The 17,916-nt window shown below is 48.5% G+C and overlaps 1 protein-coding gene across 2 annotated transcripts in view; it reads right to left on the reverse strand.

Moving 5' to 3' along the window:
- PLPP4 (phospholipid phosphatase 4) overlaps positions 1-17,916 on the reverse strand; it is a 127,035-nt gene that overhangs the window by 65,870 nt on the left and 43,249 nt on the right. Inside the window, exons 2-5 of one of the 2 annotated variants that reach the window (XM_065894167.1) lie at positions 16,891-16,999; positions 7,894-7,984; positions 3,027-3,090; positions 607-731 (exon numbers count right to left, since the gene is read on the reverse strand). In XM_065894167.1, coding sequence (XP_065750239.1) covers positions 607-731; positions 3,027-3,090; positions 7,894-7,984; positions 16,891-16,999 — 389 coding nt within the window. The remainder of the gene's footprint in view (positions 1-606; positions 732-3,026; positions 3,091-7,893; positions 7,985-16,890; positions 17,000-17,916) is intronic. The other variant, XM_065894168.1, reaches the window with a different exon arrangement.

Here is a 17,916-nt window from a genome sequence, read left to right on the forward strand (position 1 = left end):
CAGCAGGAACTGAGGCACAGAGAGGTTAAGTCACAGAGCTAGGACCTGGCAGAGTCAGGATTTGTCACACTTTAAAGAGCTGTATGCTTTGCACTACACCACCCCGCACCTGATCCATGTTATTTATTCTTGCTTAAGGCTGGTCCCAGCTCACATACCCACAATCAGACTGTGTACTAGGGAGGGTGTATGTTCATTTATACATATACACACACACATATACACTATATGTTGGTACACACACACACATACACTACCTTCACTGAAGGAGTAAACTAGAGAGAACACTGAGCTGAAAGGCATAAGGTCCCAGGAAACATGGTTAATTCCCTCGCACTGTCAAGTTCTGATTGGTACTGCCGAAGGGTAAAGTGTCACATGTTACACTCCGCCGAGTTCACAAAAGCAACATACGCAGTGTTTTGTAAACTCCAGAGCCCTGTCCTCAGGCTCATTATTTCCTATTGAATATCTTGTTTCTAAGCCAACCAGTGAAGAAAAGTGAACGGTGCTCGACCTTCGTGTATCAACTCTTTTCTCTCAACTCCCGAAGAAAGTGATGAGGAGACACGACCCAGGAATTAGTGTCCCCGCCACTGAACTTACAGGAGGAATGGATGCTGGGGAAGCTTTTGCGGCCCTCGGACACCAGATCGGGGTCACCCGTGCAGTGCATTTCTGAGTTCATCACTCCATCTGGAAAGCAGCGGTAAAAGAAATCGGGGCGAGGTCTACAAAAGACACCATGGACATTTTCAATATAAAACGCTGCCATCACAAACAAGCCCCAAGCTAACCCCGCTGTCCCCCGCTGGCCTAGCTCCTCCTGCTGCCGTCAACAGCACAGCCCGCCCCGCCCCGAAGACACTATGGGCTTAGGCAAAGCTCAGGCTTTGGGGTCAGAGAGATCTGGGCTGCAACTCCCACTCTGCCACTTACTAGTTTTATGACCTTGGGAAGGTCATGTAGCCATCCCCCACCCCAGCCTCAGTTTCCACATCTGTAAAAAAGGGAGATCAATACCTACCCAAAGGTGAGGTCCTGCAGGTCAAGTGAGGTGACTTCCAGGAGCCACCTAAGCCCAGGGCCGGCGGAGTAGAGGGTAGTTCCTGCCTCCACCTATGGGTCCGCTACTCGGAGGCTGCTTCCAGGACCCAAGCCTCCAGGCTCCTCGTGGCCCTGTAGCTTGAATTTGGATGGCCAACTGCCTGCCCTTCCTTAAATAGCAGTCTCACTTAAGCTCACTGAGAGGACCTGGAAGCCCAGCTCCAAGATGCAGAGCACACGGTCGCCAGGTTGGCACCTGGTCCAGGTTGCGGGGGAGGCTCTACAGGGAGGCGGTTACAAGCTGGCCCCGAGGCCGAGCCTCCTGCCACAATCACGGATAACGTGTACTGAGTACGTACTGCATACCAGACCCAGCACTAAGCACCGCCCATGGGTGCATGTTTTTTTTAATTTTATTTCCTTTTAAAATTTTTATTGGAGTATAGTTGCTTTGCAATGTTGTGTTAGTGTCTGCTGTATAGTAAAGTGAATCAGTTACATGTATACATAGATTCCCCTCTTTTACATTTCCTTCCCAGTGAGGTCACCACAGAGCACTGAGTAGAGCCCCCTGTGTTAAACGGTAGGTTCTCATTAGTTATCTATTTTATACATAGCGGTGTATATAAGTCAACCCCCATCTCCCAATTCATCCCACCCCTCTTTCCACCTTGGTAACCGTAAGTTTGCTCTCTACATCTGTGACTCTATGTGTCATACGATTCTTATGACAACCCTGGGGCAGGCCCTCGGACCGCCTTCATTTCACAGGTGCGAAAATGAAGGCTCAGAAAGATTACACTACTGCCCAAGGTCACGCACAACCAGTAAGTGGCAAAGACAAGCTCTGAACCCCAGAAATGGGATTCTTGTGCCTACACAGCTCACCCCATGCTTGTCCACCTCACTCAAGTGTGGACTCTCACACAGATGTGTGATGGCGAATTACTTCACATTAATTCAGCCTTTGCCGAATGCCTGCCGTGGACAAGGTCTAGCACTATAAACACAATCCCTCTTTTCTGTACGTACTGGGTTACAGTTCACACAGACTGACTCACTGGTCCTCCAGCTCTGGGATCTGGGCCCAGTAACAATCTATCGGTATCTGTAACATATCAATTATCAGTAATCTACCAGAACTGCTGGCTTACTGTCTCTCCCCTGTGTGGCCAGTGTTCCTCCAAGTGTGGCTATTCACCTACTGAACCAGAACCTCAGAGCCGACACGGCCTGGCGATCGGCATTTTATCAGGCCCCACAGCAACTCTAAGCCTGGAAAGTTGCAAGGACACTGCAACCCCAAGCCACGCACTGCGCAATCTGTATCCCTCTTCTGCCCCCTCGATGCCTGGCCAGCACCATGCACCAAGTATTCACATGATCACTGATACTGAGGTTCCAAGAGGGGAACCAACCTGTCCAAGGCCAACAGCTAGGCAGGGCCAAGGTCAGGTCCTGAATTCGGGTCTTTTGACGGTTCGTCTCTACAGAGATTAGCTCACTGCCAGAGCGGCTGAGGGAGGAGGCAAGATAAATGGAGAAGAGAAATCACTTCCCAGGGGAGTAAGAGAAATGTGCCGTGAGCCAAAGCTCAAATGCCAATCCAGATTTCTTATTCCAAAGAGAACGATAAAGAAGAAAGCTTATTTGTTTTTTGGAGGCCAAAACTGGCAAGTGAGTGGGTGTCTGGTGAGGCCCTGGAACATCAGTGGATGGACCAGAGATGCCAGCAGTGGGCTTTGGTCCACAAGAAAGTATAGTCAGTGGATACCGCTTTACTATTGATGCCCTGCTTTCTGAAATACTGAGTTCATAATTCAAAGGAGAGGAAAGATCTGTGCTGAGGACAGAAATCTCAGAAGGACAATAACTTAAGGGAAAACCTCAAATTTGTCCCATCCAGTGTCCTGCGGCCAAGGCTCCTACATAGAAAACCCTGAGAATCAGTCACTATTTGTTTCTTTTTTGGAACTTACCTTCCCACTATTAATTTAATAGTGTTTGTGCAGACTCCATTCAAAGCAAGAGCCAAGGACACGGCTACAAAACAAAACCAACAGACAGAAAAATAACCAGCGGGCTCGCAAATCAAAACCATCATCATCATCGTTATCATCATCATCACCATCACCTCTGTTCCATCATACTACTGTTTAATTTATGACCACAGAAATATGAGCGAATACTCTAAAAAAGGGAGGCAAGTTTGAGCAGCTAAAGGAAAATGTAATTAGAACAGGACTTTGGAGAGTGACTCATAAAATTCCAAGCCCCTGTGACATGAAATTGATCTCTCCTCGTTGAATGAAATTTTCAATATCACTGAGAAGCCCATCTATCATGTTCTGGCCTGATAGGAACAGATTTAATAGGACAGCATGTAGAATCCCTTTTACTGGTAGCAAGAAACATAACTTTTTTATTTCCTTCTGGCAATCTTCTCAGACACAATTCTAATCAGAGCAGCTGCTGGAATCCTACTGCAAGTAGGACGTGCCCACTCAGCCATCACCTCCTTGTTGACCTGCGTCTCCTGCTGACGGCTCTCCACTTGTTATCAAACAAATCACCGTTTCCGAGAAGGTGAAGTGTCCCCAAAACCTCGTTCGCTTTTGAAAAGATTTGCCCAGGTGGTGCTTCCTGCCACCTAAAACAGTAGGCATTTCTGGATTACATTCTTTAAAAATAGGCAGCACAGGGACTTTCTCCCAGCAGCTTGGAAGGACTTTGCTGGATGAAGCACAGATCGTCCAAAGGGTGCAGATGAAATGAGTCACGGAGCTTTCCCTGCAAGGACCCTGCACCTCTCTCCTGTGTTTATCAAGACTGCACAAAAGGCAAGTCAGTGCGATGGAAGGCCAAATGCTTTGCATACGCAATAAAAACCTACTGATGCCCCGTTCCACTGCTTTGTTGAATAATAAAGCATATGAGTTACGATTTCCCTTTGGCAAGTATTAACTGTTCAATACTAGCTGAGATTTACGGAAGAAAATAGCAGTGGAGGGCCATGTTCGGAAAGGAGCTGCCTGGAGCAATTCATGGTCATCAAGGGAGACAAATGTGTTATTCTGCAAACGGAAAGTACTGTGAACCGTCAACAGTCACCAAGGGCACAGGCCACTGAGGTGGAGACAGAACCCACCCGCTTTTAACAAGTCATGGGAAGCAAAGAGAACGGGAGGGACCAGTTCAAATGAACACCTCTGTCAAAGGGAAACTAATCCCCTAAGTGCGGGATGGGCAGCAGTGCCATATCTGACTGTGGCAGCAAAGGAGGGATGGGCCACCGGGGTGGGGAGCAGAGCTTGAGTCAGCAGTGTGGCACCACCTTTAAAATACCGAGCACGCAGCTGGGGTATATAAACTGGAAGCAAGAGTGGGGGGACTTGGAGAGATATGATTACATTCTGCACGCACAGAGCCTTCCTTCCTAAAACGCTGGCTTCCCTTCTTTCTCACAAGCTCACAGCACTGCTGAGAGGCCTCCTTTGCAGAGAGGAGGGAAAATTCCCTGGGCCATCTTCACTGCAGAATTCTCCCAGAGCTACGACAATCAACAGGCTGTGAAATAGCCCTGAGATGACAGGGGCTTTTCTTCTCAGGGCTAGTCCAGCGGGCTCGCTGTTGTGTTTTCCCTAGAGGGGCCAGACTCCCTCGTGTCCTGGTCCTAGCATGGCCTCTGCACAGAGAAGGTCTCTGGGAACAAGCATCACTAGCTGATCTCCCAATGCCCTCGGGGAACTTCAGAGACTGCTACATCAGCCCAGAAACACCATACACGTCCTCAACCTCTGCACCAGCTGGGTTTACTGGAGCACAGAGCAGTCGTCTGCAAAGCTTCAAGCAGCTGAGCTAGAGAATGTGTGGATGTGATGTAAGCACCGACAGCTGGCAGCTTCACTCTCTGATCCAAAAGCCTGAAGGAGACAGAAGAGAGTGGGGATCTGCAACGACAGTCCTTAGGGTGGGAGTCATTGCAGCCTTCCGGAAGTGAAATGAACTGATTATTATGTTCATCTGAATAGCACAACCCCCAGGGGGACCAAGATAGGGGACCTCTCACTGATACCAGAGGGAAGGCTGGGCTGAGATTAGATGTGTGACAGGCTGGCCAAGCGGGAAATGAATGGCGCCAATCATGGGGGCAGGGGGTGGCTTGTTGATTAACAATAACCCAGCGGGCCTGGTTCCTCAGGGCTGTGTTTACAGCATCCCACAGCACTGCGGGCTTGAGAGAAGAGTCAGAAAGACAAGCCAGACTGTGTCTGAAAAAGAAATTCAAAGCAGTGTGTCATGTGAGTTGGCCTGCAAGTGGCCTATATGGAGGGCACTCCTGCTTATAGGCACCCCAGAGGATTAAGAGGGGCTTTTGGTGTTGTTACTTTTGTTGTTGGGAATTCAGCACCACAGTCCTTCCAAAACAGGGTTCTCCGATTTACAGATCTGGCTGTTCCGCAGCCAGATCCCTCAGAGCCCGATGCCGGGTGGGGCAGGCCTCACTTGTCCAAGAGCAGATGCACAAGGGGGGGTGCTGTGGACAGGCGGATCAGGGGAGCTCTGGGGGTTCGGGTCTGCTGAAGATGCCTGGGTAAAGAAGGGACCTCAGCACTAAACCACCCTCACTGAGAAAGTCCTGCATCCCAGGTAACGGTGGAAAAGCTACACCTAGTTTTCTGTCCTTGGTTTTTAAAGATCACTCTCCCCACCCCCTACTTCCAAGGCTTCCTAAAAGCAGCAATTTAAAACAAACTGTGTACAATGGGAGGTTCCTCATCATTTTTACAAGGCAGGCTCTCATTTATCTAGGCAAACAGAACATCCAATAACTCTGCCTTCTCTGTTAACATATAGGAGGCCGGGTATGGGGTGCAATTTTGAGATGTCACCCTAAGGGAGATTTAGCGGAGAATGAAAGGTCTAGGGAAAGTAACTGTAAGCTACTCACTGCCATAACAACAGCCCAGCTCCAAGAGCGGGCAGTAAATTATAACCATAACCATGAAAGACAGTTCCTACCCACAGTCACATATCTCGGGACTCCGCGTCAAGGGAGCGACTAGAATAACAAGTGAAGTAGAGGGATTTCCAGGTCAACTGAGAGGGCTCCTAAAGGGACGTTTGGGGGACCACAGTGATATCTGTCCAGATGCTCGAGCCCCGTGTGGGAGGGCACCTACGCCCTTCCTGGAAAACCTGACCTTTCCACCACCTCAGCTGAGGAGACAGAGACCATGTGACGAACAAAGCATCAACCCTCACTTAAGCAGCCAGGGGTACACACCTGACTTCAGGGAAGGCATCCACAGGCTGCCCAGAGACTCGGGACTTTTGTGTCCAGGCTTTTTGAGAAATGAGTCGAGCCTGGGAAGTCCACCTGGGAAGTCTAGACCACGAGATGCAGTGAAACTTCGAGGTGGCACTGGAGCTGAACGGTCATACAGGGGTGGGCCAGGGGCACCCACCACTGCGAGCCCAAACCTCACACAGACCAAAGGTGCAGGCAGCAGAAACGACGTCCAGACAGGAGACTGAGGCAGGGAGTGAGAGGAGAGGAAGGGCACATCGCAGAGAGGAGGGGCCATGAGGTGGCAGGGGCGCCTCCACCCCTCGTGGCCTGGATACCTATTCTGTCCCCACGAGGCTCCTCTGTCCTTCTGCTCCCTATTCCTGGATGTCTGTGAGATTGCTTGTTATAGCCCTGTAAGCAAACCTCTAACTTATTTGATGTAATTTCAGAGGAATTCTGTTCTTTTCAACTAGACAGAGCCTAACCAAAGCCTGATTATGTAAGAATGTTCCCTGTCCCTTTACTGCTCTGCATTCCCTAGATCTCACCCTCACCCTCCTTCCCTTACAAAGAACAAGGGAGACCATGTTTCGTTACATTTTCATTTCCTCAAAGCTCAGTAATTAACAAACATAACCTTTACTTAAGAATCTCATATTTCCAGAATTACTACCTAACTGAATGGTGAGCCTATACAACACACCAACACACACAATGTGTGTGACGGGTTGGGTAAATTTAACGTGTCATGTCAAAAAATAAACCTAAATCAGTTTTCGTAACCATCAAAAAGCTAAAAACCTGGCCTCCAGGTGGTTTATTTTGGTTGCTAAACAAGCCAAATAGTTTTGCTTTCTCTTAATGCTGTCATTTACTCAGTCTTTTGATTAAGATGCAGATCAGAAAAAACATGGGTTTAACCCTAAAAATGTCCGACTCATGTCACATGCAGATATGGCTCAGCTTGGGGAGAACTGATAACAATGGTGCTATAATCAATGGCAAAGACTGGAGCATTCTTTACATAATAACAGTTGATTAACTGCCAAAATGTCCCCAAACTGAAGAAGAGTTATGGAGTTTGTTTCCAATTTATATTATATTTTACATCTGCTTTTGCACATTTTTGCCTCTAGCCAATGGTGATTGGTCAAGAAGTCTGTGGTTGATTTCTGAATTGCCCTTAAATATGGGCTTATTAGCCACAAATGTGGGGTTGGACAGTCAGTGGTGACAAAGTTTCAGATTCACTTTCCCTTACAGCCAAGAGCTGCCCTTCTGGTGTGCCGGGGAAGCACAGAGCTCTGATGGGGAGTCTGACACTCACTTTCAGCACAAGGGACAGCGGCAATGGGCTGACCCTGAAGACAGGGTACTTAAACCACCCGTGCACTGGTTCTTCTTAGGGGTAAAAGTTTACCTTGTCTTGTGTTTCCAAACTTAATTTGACGAAGAGAAAAATCAGCTGGGTGCAACTGAGACTTTCAAAATCTAGCGACCTAAATAATTAAGTTCAGCCCCGTCCCTTAAAGCAGGAACTGTGAATACTCTACCTAGGAAGGCTTCCTTAATTTCAGTCTTGTCTGTTCGCCGGATAATTTTCACCACACAAATAACAGCCAGGGGTGTGAGGAAAGAAATTGCCTGGAAGAAATAACAAAGAATCCCTTATGAGGACAGCAGTTTGCTATCAGAGGGCTGATTGATAACTAGTTCCAGTTAGCTTCGTTTAGACTCACTAGTTGAATGATCTTACTGAACTCCTGACCTCAAACAAAGAAGGATTTATATCTATACTTAGAGACTCCACAGACTTGAAAAATCAGAGGTCTGATTATGGGTTATAACTGATTTGTAATTGCTGGGAGCCACGTTTTAAGTAGTGGCTTTTTTTTTTTCCCGGTACGTGGGCCTTTCACTCTTGTGGCCTCTCCCGTTGCAGAGCACAGGCTCCGGATGCGCAGGCTCAGCGGCCATGGCTCACGGGCCCAGCCACTCCACAGCATGCGGGATCCTCCCGGACCGGGGCATGAACCCGCGTCCCCTGCATCGGCAGGCGGACTCCCAACCACTGCGCCACCAGGGAAGCCCCAAGTGGTGGCTTTTTAAACAGAAAAGGCCAGTCCATAATTATACTGACTCATCTTTGCCAGTAACCCTCCTCCCGTCCTCCCCTGCAGAGGCGCGGAAGAACCCTTGGCCTCCATCCTCAGCACCCTGGCAACATGGGAGCACATGGGACTTGCTTAGAGTCGCCTGATTCATTCCCTTTTGGTGTTCTTTTGTCAAATATTCATTTCCACTGCAAAGCAGAGGTTAGTCCTTTTCCATGAAGTCTCTCCTCTTCCCTTCCTCCACCCCCTTTCTTCCCCTGGACCAAAGCACTTGGGAGTGCAGTAAGCACTTAACGAACCAAGCTGGTGGGATTCAGACGCAAGCGACACTCACTACTGAACCTTCTATGAGGCAGGAACTATGTTTGGGTACCGTCAGGCACTGGAGTCTCTTAAATCCTCATGCTGGCTTTGTGACAATTCCTTGCCAGGCTCGGGGACTACATCACGTGCCCAAGGACACAGCTGGTGAGTAAGAAGGCCCAGCTTTGGAGGTCAGGTTTTCTGCCTCTCATGTCTCATCTTTAGTCAGCATTCTATAATTAGTACATTGTTTTCAACATTCCAACAATCAAGAAAAAGGTATTTATGTTATTTCCTTATGATTATAACGTCTCAGGATAACAATCAAAAGGGATTAAATATCTCACAAATCTACAATTGGCACACAGATGGTGGTGGGAGCGGTGAGGTGTGTCACTATTAACCAAACAGCGTTCCCACTTTGGGAAATCTCCACCTGGGCTTTGATCGGTGTCACTCTTTGGAGAGGGGCTTTCCAAGACTAAGGCATGGCTAGAAGAGACTCTCCTTTTTTAAAAAACAGAAATCATCCAAATGCACAGTCTTTCAAAATAATTTCGGAGGCCCTGCACACTTGCTACAGCCAGACTGCCAGAGCTCAAAGCATCTTGGGAGCTCCTCTTTGGGAGCTGTCTTCAGAGCCAGTTCCTGAGACACGAAAACGCTTCTCCTTACTGGCTGGTTTCTTTCTGAGCACAAATGGTAGTAACAGCTTGATGAGCCTCCTTATCGGCAGTGGCCCCGAATGACCTGGCTATTAAAACGCCACATCAGCAAGTCCTATCACCACGGAGGGTGTTCAGAAGACTGTGACACAGCTCTAAGAGAAGATTCAGAACTGAAGCAGGGGATTTCCCCAGGGGCGACTCATAAAGGCCACACTCGCTTGTGAGTTAAGAACAAGCATGCTGTGTAACAAGCATCTCAAACGATGCTGGGGACTGAGAAACACTGCATCAGTTTTGACTCACACATTCAGTGTTTAGAGAGCAATGGCTGAAGCCCCTGCTTACGTAAGTCCAAAGTTACGGTCGAGGCCAAAGAAGTCCTGAGCTTTCTGTTTCCTCTCACTTTGGGCACCAGAGACCAGCTACCATCCCCAAACAGGAGAAAGCAGCTCACTGAACAGTGCTGCAATGACCCCACCGACAGTCAAACCTTAAATATGAGAATGGAGAACTGAAGAAAACACTGTAGGACAATCCCAGCTGGCACAGTCTGAGGTTAGACAGAAATGGAACCGCAGAGAAAATATGAATCGGAAGACTTTCCCTCCAAGGCTCCAGAGGCTGCCTACAGGAGATGATCCCGAGCAGGACTGTGGTGACCAAACAGGAGATGGGGCGCCGTGTGGGAGACCGCGGCTCCAAGCCCAGGAGTCGGGGCCGGGGAAGGCATCAGAGCTGCCCGGTGGCTCCAAGCTTCAAGGCCAAGGGGGTCCCTCTTAGCACTGCTCGCTGCCTCAGCTCTCCCGCTCTTAATTACATCCCCATCCAGACTTGCCCAACCAGACAGCACTTTAACTCTCCTAGGTAGATGCACGTTGGTCTGTCTTCTAGAACCAAGGACAAACTGCTTCCTGGGCCAAGGCTAAGCACCAGGAGGGCCCAGGGCTTCCCATCTCACGAGCTTCACAGGTGAGGAATTGCAGCCACCAGGCTAGGGTCCCAGCCCCCGCCCAGGCGGCCGCAACAGAAATGTCTGCACGTGACTGTCAGGGGTCTTTCTCCGCTCCTCTCATGCTAACAACATCTGGGTTCTGGTCTCGCTCCTTCTTCCTGGAAACACATCTGCCGTATCCTTGGGCAGCGCAGTCCTCAGATCAGGACAGAGACTTACTTACATTTACCACCTGCTGCCCCCAACTTTTTATAACTCCCTTTCAACCAGAAGTTGGAATTAAGAGATGAGCCCCAGAAGCCAACACGTTAGGAAAACAACTTCCTCCGGGGCAAAAGCACCTCTGAACCGAGTGAAAGAATGAAGAAAAAAGAAGCACCCCACTTTCACTCAGCAAACCGGACTGAGTTAAACCAATGCCTGCCCCTTCCACGTTCTGACAAACGCCTTTAGAAGGCACTGTTCTGCTGCCCAAGCCCATGGAGGAGATGAAGATGGACACAGAGACACAGGGGTGGGAGTGGTTACTTCTACCTCCAAACAGGTGTGGAGATGGAGCACAGAAAGGGACAGGCAAAATTTCCCCTGGGATTGTTTCCCTTAGATTAATGTTTCCATGGCTTATAAAAATTGGAAAATCCTGGGAATGGCCCAGTGGGAAGACAGTTAATCGTCTGTGCTTATTAAATGGGACCTGAGAGAGACCAGGACAATGAACTCCACCCACTCACTGCTTCAGGATGCAGGGAACATACTGACCCCTTCTCTGTGCTTGAGTTTTCCCCACTAGTTATGAGAAAAGGGCTGCTCTTCTGAAAACTCACTAATGACATGTTCCGAAAACTCACTAATGACATGGTCTGTTACAGGCACTTCGGTAAATTAACTCATTCAATCCTCACAGCAACCCTAGGAAGCAGGCTCCTTACTTAACGGATAGAAAACTAAGGCACAGAGAGGTTAAACAACCTGCTAAAAGTCACACAGCTAATAAGTGGTAAAGTGGGAATTTGCACTCAGTCTGTTTAAATCAAGCTCTGTGCTTCTAACCCGTGCTGTAGCAGTTTTCACCTCAGAAGCAAGAAGCATTAATAAAGCATGGTAAACACCTTTACTCTGGAGCTGGAGAAGGAAAGAATGGGGCTTGTTTCCAGGAACATGGATAAGTCATAGAAGTGTTAGTGGCAGCTGTCATGGATTAACCACCTACTATGTATTAGGGCCTTTCCTCACATTGTCTAATCCTCTAGCTACTCCGTTAGGGGAAACATCCTCCTTGTACAGAAAACAAAACTGGAACTCAGGGAGATAAGGGAACACACAATTGCTTGCAGCTACTGGGACCATGACGCTCCAATCTGGGCTGCCGTGCTACCTGGGTTGGAGTCCTGAATCAGAGTGATCAGCTTAGCCCAACAGCCTCATCTTACAGATGGGGAAACTGAGCGTGAGATCACCTTGTATCAAAGAACGTCTTGTAAACTGCTAATCAGACGTGCTACACAGCACCCACATATCAAGATAACATCTAAAAGTCAATAAGCAGAGCCTGGGATGTGGCTGGTTTTGCACGGTGTTCTTCCACAGGCGAGGAAGCCAGAGCTCCTGCGGAGCAAAACGAACGTGGGGAACAGACTCAGATCTAGTAGAACCAGTCTCATGCCCCAGCTCTGATATTTTCAGCTCTGTGACCCTGAGTATGTCACTTAACCTATTCGCCTTTGAGTCTCAGTCTCAGTGTTCTCACCTATCAAATGGGTATAGTGATGATATACATAGCAAAGCATGGTTGCCAGGATTTAAATTCACTGAGTAGTTGTCGAATGCTTCCTATAGATCACACCCTAAGTGAAGTGTTGTAAGTCTATCACCCTATTTGAAGCTCTCAACACCCTGGGGAGGGAGGAAAGTGTTGTTAAAGCCCCCTTTTACAGATAAGGACACTGAGGCACTGAGAGGGGAGGTGATTTTCCCAATTCACGAAGCTAGTGATTAGCAAAGCTGGGAGTGGACCGAGGCAGTCCACTCTAGAGCCCCTGCCAACTGCTCACCCACGAGGCCCAGCAGAGAGTTAGTTAGTATCCAGGAAATTCTGATTGCTGTTCCCAGGGAAACCTGTGAACAGATGACCAATGCCAGGATCCTGTAACCAGACGTATGGGAATAGAGCACTTTAAGCTCCAGCCCATCTGTGCAGGGAGGTCAGGCGCAGGGAAGAGCCCCATTACTCCAGGCGCCTTGCCCATGCCCTACAGGACCAGTGTCTCCAGCAAGGGCCCTGCCTTGCGCATCCACCAATGAAACCAACACAGGAAGTGCCGTCCATCCCGGCCATTGCTACACACAGACAGTGGGTAAACCTGGGCACTGGTACAAGGCACTGTGTGGCCAGCATGCTTCTGGGAATCTGCCCAGCATGGAGCAGTGTGTGTGCAGGGAAGGGCATGAATGTGCCAAACACTTTTCACCGCCGAAGGGGCTGAAGCCAGGGCACCTGATGTTAGGGTGCTAGCCAGAGAAGAGCTTGTCCCTGGGGTTCAGCCACATCAGACAAAACAGTGGGCCCAAAGTGCCCTAATTCCCAGCATCTGACAGAAAGGTGTGCTGGGCGGTGCTTTTGACAACTCAGGACAAGCAAACGCCTGGGAAAGGCCCTGCTGTGGGCAAACAATTATAGCCCGTCACAAAGCCAAGAGTGAAGACTTTTCAAAGGTGTCTAAAAATTAAACTATCACAAGCCAGCTTTGTCTCGTTTCCTTCCCTCCTCCCCCCAAATTGACTTTATTTCCATCTTCCTTAGAAGCATCCTATTCCAGAACAGAAACCCCTGGTATCAAATCAACACGATCTCAACGATATTCTACAGAAGTAAATCTTCTGGACGTATCAGTATCATGGCCAGAGCAAAACGAGGGGCAAAGGACAGGTCTTGGGTACATTTTTTTTTAAGCCAGGGAGAGAAATTGGGAAACACTTACCATTCCTTCAGTTCCCTACCTGAGTCCTGCCTGCCCTTCAAGGGCTTTCCTGGGATGCTGGACCACCTGACTCCTGTTCATGTCTGTGCCCCCACTAGACTAGAAGCCACACCTTATTCAGCTTCGCACCTCCACTACCCGCCGCTGGGCTTGGCTCAAGGAAGGTGCTTCGTAACTTTCTGCTGAATGAACTACTAACTAACTTACGTGAAGTTGTCCACAATCTGCCTGGATCCCTGCCGCCCTCGGCCCCCTGCAGCACACAGCATTCCAAGCAAATGCCTATTCGTGGGCCCCACGCGGCCCTGGCTCTGCTGTGCCTGTGCCTTTACGCCTGCTCTTCTGTGTGTGACACGCTGCACTCACCACCTGGCCACCTCACCTGAGCCCCCAAGGAGGCGGCACAGGCGAGTGGCTCCAAGGCCGTCTGCGCTCTGACTGCTGGCATTCAGATCCTGGTCCAGCCACTGATGCTTGTAAACCTTGGATAGGCTGTTTAACCTCATGACAGCTGCATTTTCTCCACTGAAATGATGGGATAACGAAAGTGCCAACCTCAAAGGATTCTGAGAGGATTCACTAAGATGCTGTTGGTAAACCGATGAGCGCCGTGCCTGCACTCAAGAGGTGCTGCCTGCGGTTGCTCCTACCATGATGAGAAGGAGGAGGGCGATAATGAGCGTCCCTAAAAGTTTACCCGAGCCTCTCCGCTGGCTCTTTCCAGATTCCACTTTGCTGTAGAGTACCGTGTCCCCCAGGAGCCTGCAGGGGTCCAGTCTGATTTGACTTCCCATCACCTGCAGCTCCTATGGCTTTCCTCACCCACATCCAGCTCCTGGGAGTGTTCTCTGGACACACAAAGACACGACTACTACAGACCACAAAGAGAGTACTGAAAAGCAACACCCGACACCAAGGGAGTCTTCCTACACCAAAAAGTAGGCTTTCAAAGATGATCTGATAACCTCCACACACTCAGAAAGGAAGCATGACCTCTTTTGCATAATGGAGCAGCTGATGGTTGGGAGCATCCAGGGAATGTTAAGTCGGGACACAGTGTGCGAGAAAAGAGTGATCAGCCTGCCTCTCTGGTCCACAGGAGCTCAGAGTCATCAAGGGAGACAAGCTCCTGGAATCAAACGGTCCAACCACACCCAAGTTTCATGTTGACAGATATAGTCACCTCAGCTGACGGTGCCAAGGACAGAGGAGATGCCAGCCAGGGGCTTCTTGGTGATGTCATTACTGCTCACTTAATTCCCTAACATTCTGATATTATTTTTGTGACATTTGAACAAGTAGCTCCTTTAAAACACACACACACACACACACACGTGCGCATACGCACACGCACACGCACGTGCGCAAATAGGCACAACTCCAGAGACACTGATTTCCCAAATAAAGAAACATCTGGGTTATAGCAGCTGCCTTTAAAAAACACTTTGGTTATTAGACAGTTAGCAAGTTTGCCTTTATAGTAAAACATTCTAAACAGAAGTAGAGGAGATCCCAGGATTCTGTTTATGCATTAAATAATGAAATTTGAGCTTTCTAAGGAAACCAAGCTATTTTTTAAAAACAGTGAAAATATGTTTTATTACAAATTCTTCTATAAACACCAGAAGGTTTAAAAGGATCAAAAGCAGACAAATGATGTCTTGTATTAAACTCTTAATAAAACCCAGGAGAACAAACCTAATTTATGTGGTGACAAAGCATTTTTCATCTTGTGTTACACATATTCCAAATGTATCTACTGCTTTCCTTGTGTTATTATGGAATCGTACTAAATCTTGTGACCAAATGAATGAAATTCATCAACTACTATTAACAAAACAAAAGGCTGAACTTATTTCATTAGGAGACTAGAGGGTATGAATCAGTGTTTGTGGCTGAATACCCCTCTATTCTCCGAGAACCACAGCACTGAAGAACTCCTTTACTGCCTCCTTCTCTTCACTGCCAGCATGCAAATGTGCTCCATCCTATTTGTGTCTGCAGCCAGAATATTTGTGGGGTTTTTATCTAGACTTCAAAACAATCCATTGTTCACAAATCTAGGACACAGCCACAAATTTCTCACAATATACCAAATGAATATTCACTCCAAATTGGGTTTTACAGTACGCGAAATGTGAAATCTTTGAAAACGGAAACAAGTGATCAACAGAAGCTTTTTCCCCTAATAAAACCACGGAGTAAACTAGTTAGACGCACACTAGTTACTCCATTTCTAGGCTTTATGGAAGATTTGAGTTAGAGCAGAAATGGAAAAAAACCTGATTTTAATACTCAAGTGTAAGGTAACACCCTACTCACAAGCACCCTACTTTTTTCAATTTCCCCGATATTTACAAAAATCCAGTTTATTTTCCAGCAGAAAAGTAATTATGAAAAAGCAATTAAAATAATACTGTGATACTCATGCAGTGTTCCGGGCACTTTGGGATGTTTGCAGACACAAGGATCTTTCCAATCATCACCGATGAACAAGATTTCCTCCACAAAATCAGAGGGATTTGTTTCAAAATGCAAAAATATTCCTCATGTCCTCTATAAAAGCTCTGGAACAGTCATTTAAGTTCCCAGAGGCAAGACACACAATGGCTGCTCAATAGGAATAAGCTTCAAACTACAAGGCTGCCCATCCAGAAGCTGCGTTATTGCTCTGTAACAAGAGGGAGCTTCAATACTTCCTCTGCTACAGAAAGGCCTGAAGGCAATTCTCCAGGAGCCAGTGAGCTCCAGCAAGGAGTCCTGGACACTCGGCTCCTGATTGCAGGGCAGCCTCCTGGCTGCGAGCAGGGCTCAGAGCTGGCTGCTCAGATGGGAGTCGTGGCTCTGCTGCTCTCTAGCTTGTGTGGCTTTGGGCAAGTTCCCTCATCTCTCTGGGATGCAGGTCTGCACCTGCAAAATTCAGGCAATAATGACATCTTCCTCACTGGGATATTGGGTGGGACTAAATGAGATAATCCTTTCTTAAGCTCTCAGCCACGGGCCGGCACATAGTAGAGGAAGTGTAAGAGACTGTAATCGACAAGGGGCAGAGCGAAGAGGTAAAAATGTCCCAATATATCCAACAGCTATTTGGATGCTTGTGCATTTATCCTGGGACCAGAGATGCTGTCAGGGGTGAATTACACATAGTGGTCTCATCACTGGTCAACTGACCAGCAAAACCCAGAAAAGTGGTTACCTGAGTACAGCTAAACTGAGGTTTTTTTAAAAACAGATGGAGCAGGAAACTGTTCACTATTTGCTCATCTTATTTTACTCTCAGTAACCGGAACAACGCGGGTTTAGCTCAGGTAAGCAGGGCCCTTCTTTTCCAAAGCGTCGGGCAACTGCTTCTCACATGACCAAGCGGCGACCATCCCGATCTGGACCTGAATTTTAATTTGATGGGCAGCTCGCCTCTTTTTTTTTCAGGCTGCTTGCCATCATCAGCAGGGGTTGGAAATGCAGAAATGAAAAGCCATTTGGTTCATACTTGGGAGAGCGGTCAAATCAGCCATGAAATCATGGTACTTACAAACATGAGGCGGGTAGGTATGTTGTCTGACTGCACCAAAGGATTTTTATAGAGCCAGATCTCCTCCGGCTGGATGACTCTCTGGAATGGATCCAAGAACTCCGTAAAACTGAAACGAAACAAAGAAAGAGGCGTGAGGGCTGAGCACTGGAGAAGGTGGCTGCTGCACACGCTCAGGCGGACGATCTGGCCTCTGGGGGAGGCAGGGGGAGGACAGGCTGCCCGGCTGATGGTTCTCGGCCAGTTCCAACCGGGGAGAGATGGAGGTAGTTACCAAGACTGTAGAATCTTCTGTCGCCACCTGCCACCTAGGACTAATTGTGGGCATGAGAGAACGGCTGTGAGGCTGACATACAAAGACTCTAGAAACTTGGGGATCCAAAGTGAACTGGGAGTCGAAGTCCAGAATGGTGGCTCAGACTGGGGCAAGGCCAGGCCAGCAGCACAGTCTCTGGGAACGAAATGGACTTGAGTTGAACAAAGGTGAGGGAGCAGCAGGCAGGACTAGAGGAAGAACCGGCGGTGTTCTTCCCTCCACGTTCCCCCAGACGGCACCCTGCCACCATCAGCACCACCAGGAGGCAGACTGAGCTTCAAGAGAAGACAGAAGGTAGAGACAGGAGAGAAACACAGAGGAGAGGAAAGAAGGAAGGGAGAGGGGGGTGCGGTACATTCTGGGGCTGCTACCAGGAAACTGGACAGCTCTAAACAGCTACCTCCTCATCTCGTCACCTCCCGACCCCTCAAGCATCCTGGGAGCCCAAAACATCCAGGCGGATGGAAAGAACTACCACCAAGAGAAAACCTGGGGGGAAGAACAGACAGAGACTGCAGGTTTGCTTTGTCAGCTCTTGGCCATCAGGCCGCCTCCCAGCTCTCCAGCTCAGCTCTTCACCTGGTGAATTCAGTTCAGAATGGCTTGAGATGTGGCCGGAGGGAGAACAGGGGCCAGGTGACTCAGGGCTTGAGTGCCAGGCTAAGGAATTTGGCTTTTGAACCAATGATGAATTGGTTCTACTGGGAAGT

This window comes from Phocoena phocoena, chromosome 16 (assembly GCF_963924675.1).
Source record: "Phocoena phocoena chromosome 16, mPhoPho1.1, whole genome shotgun sequence".
Classification (NCBI taxonomy): Eukaryota; Metazoa; Chordata; class Mammalia; order Artiodactyla; family Phocoenidae; genus Phocoena; species Phocoena phocoena.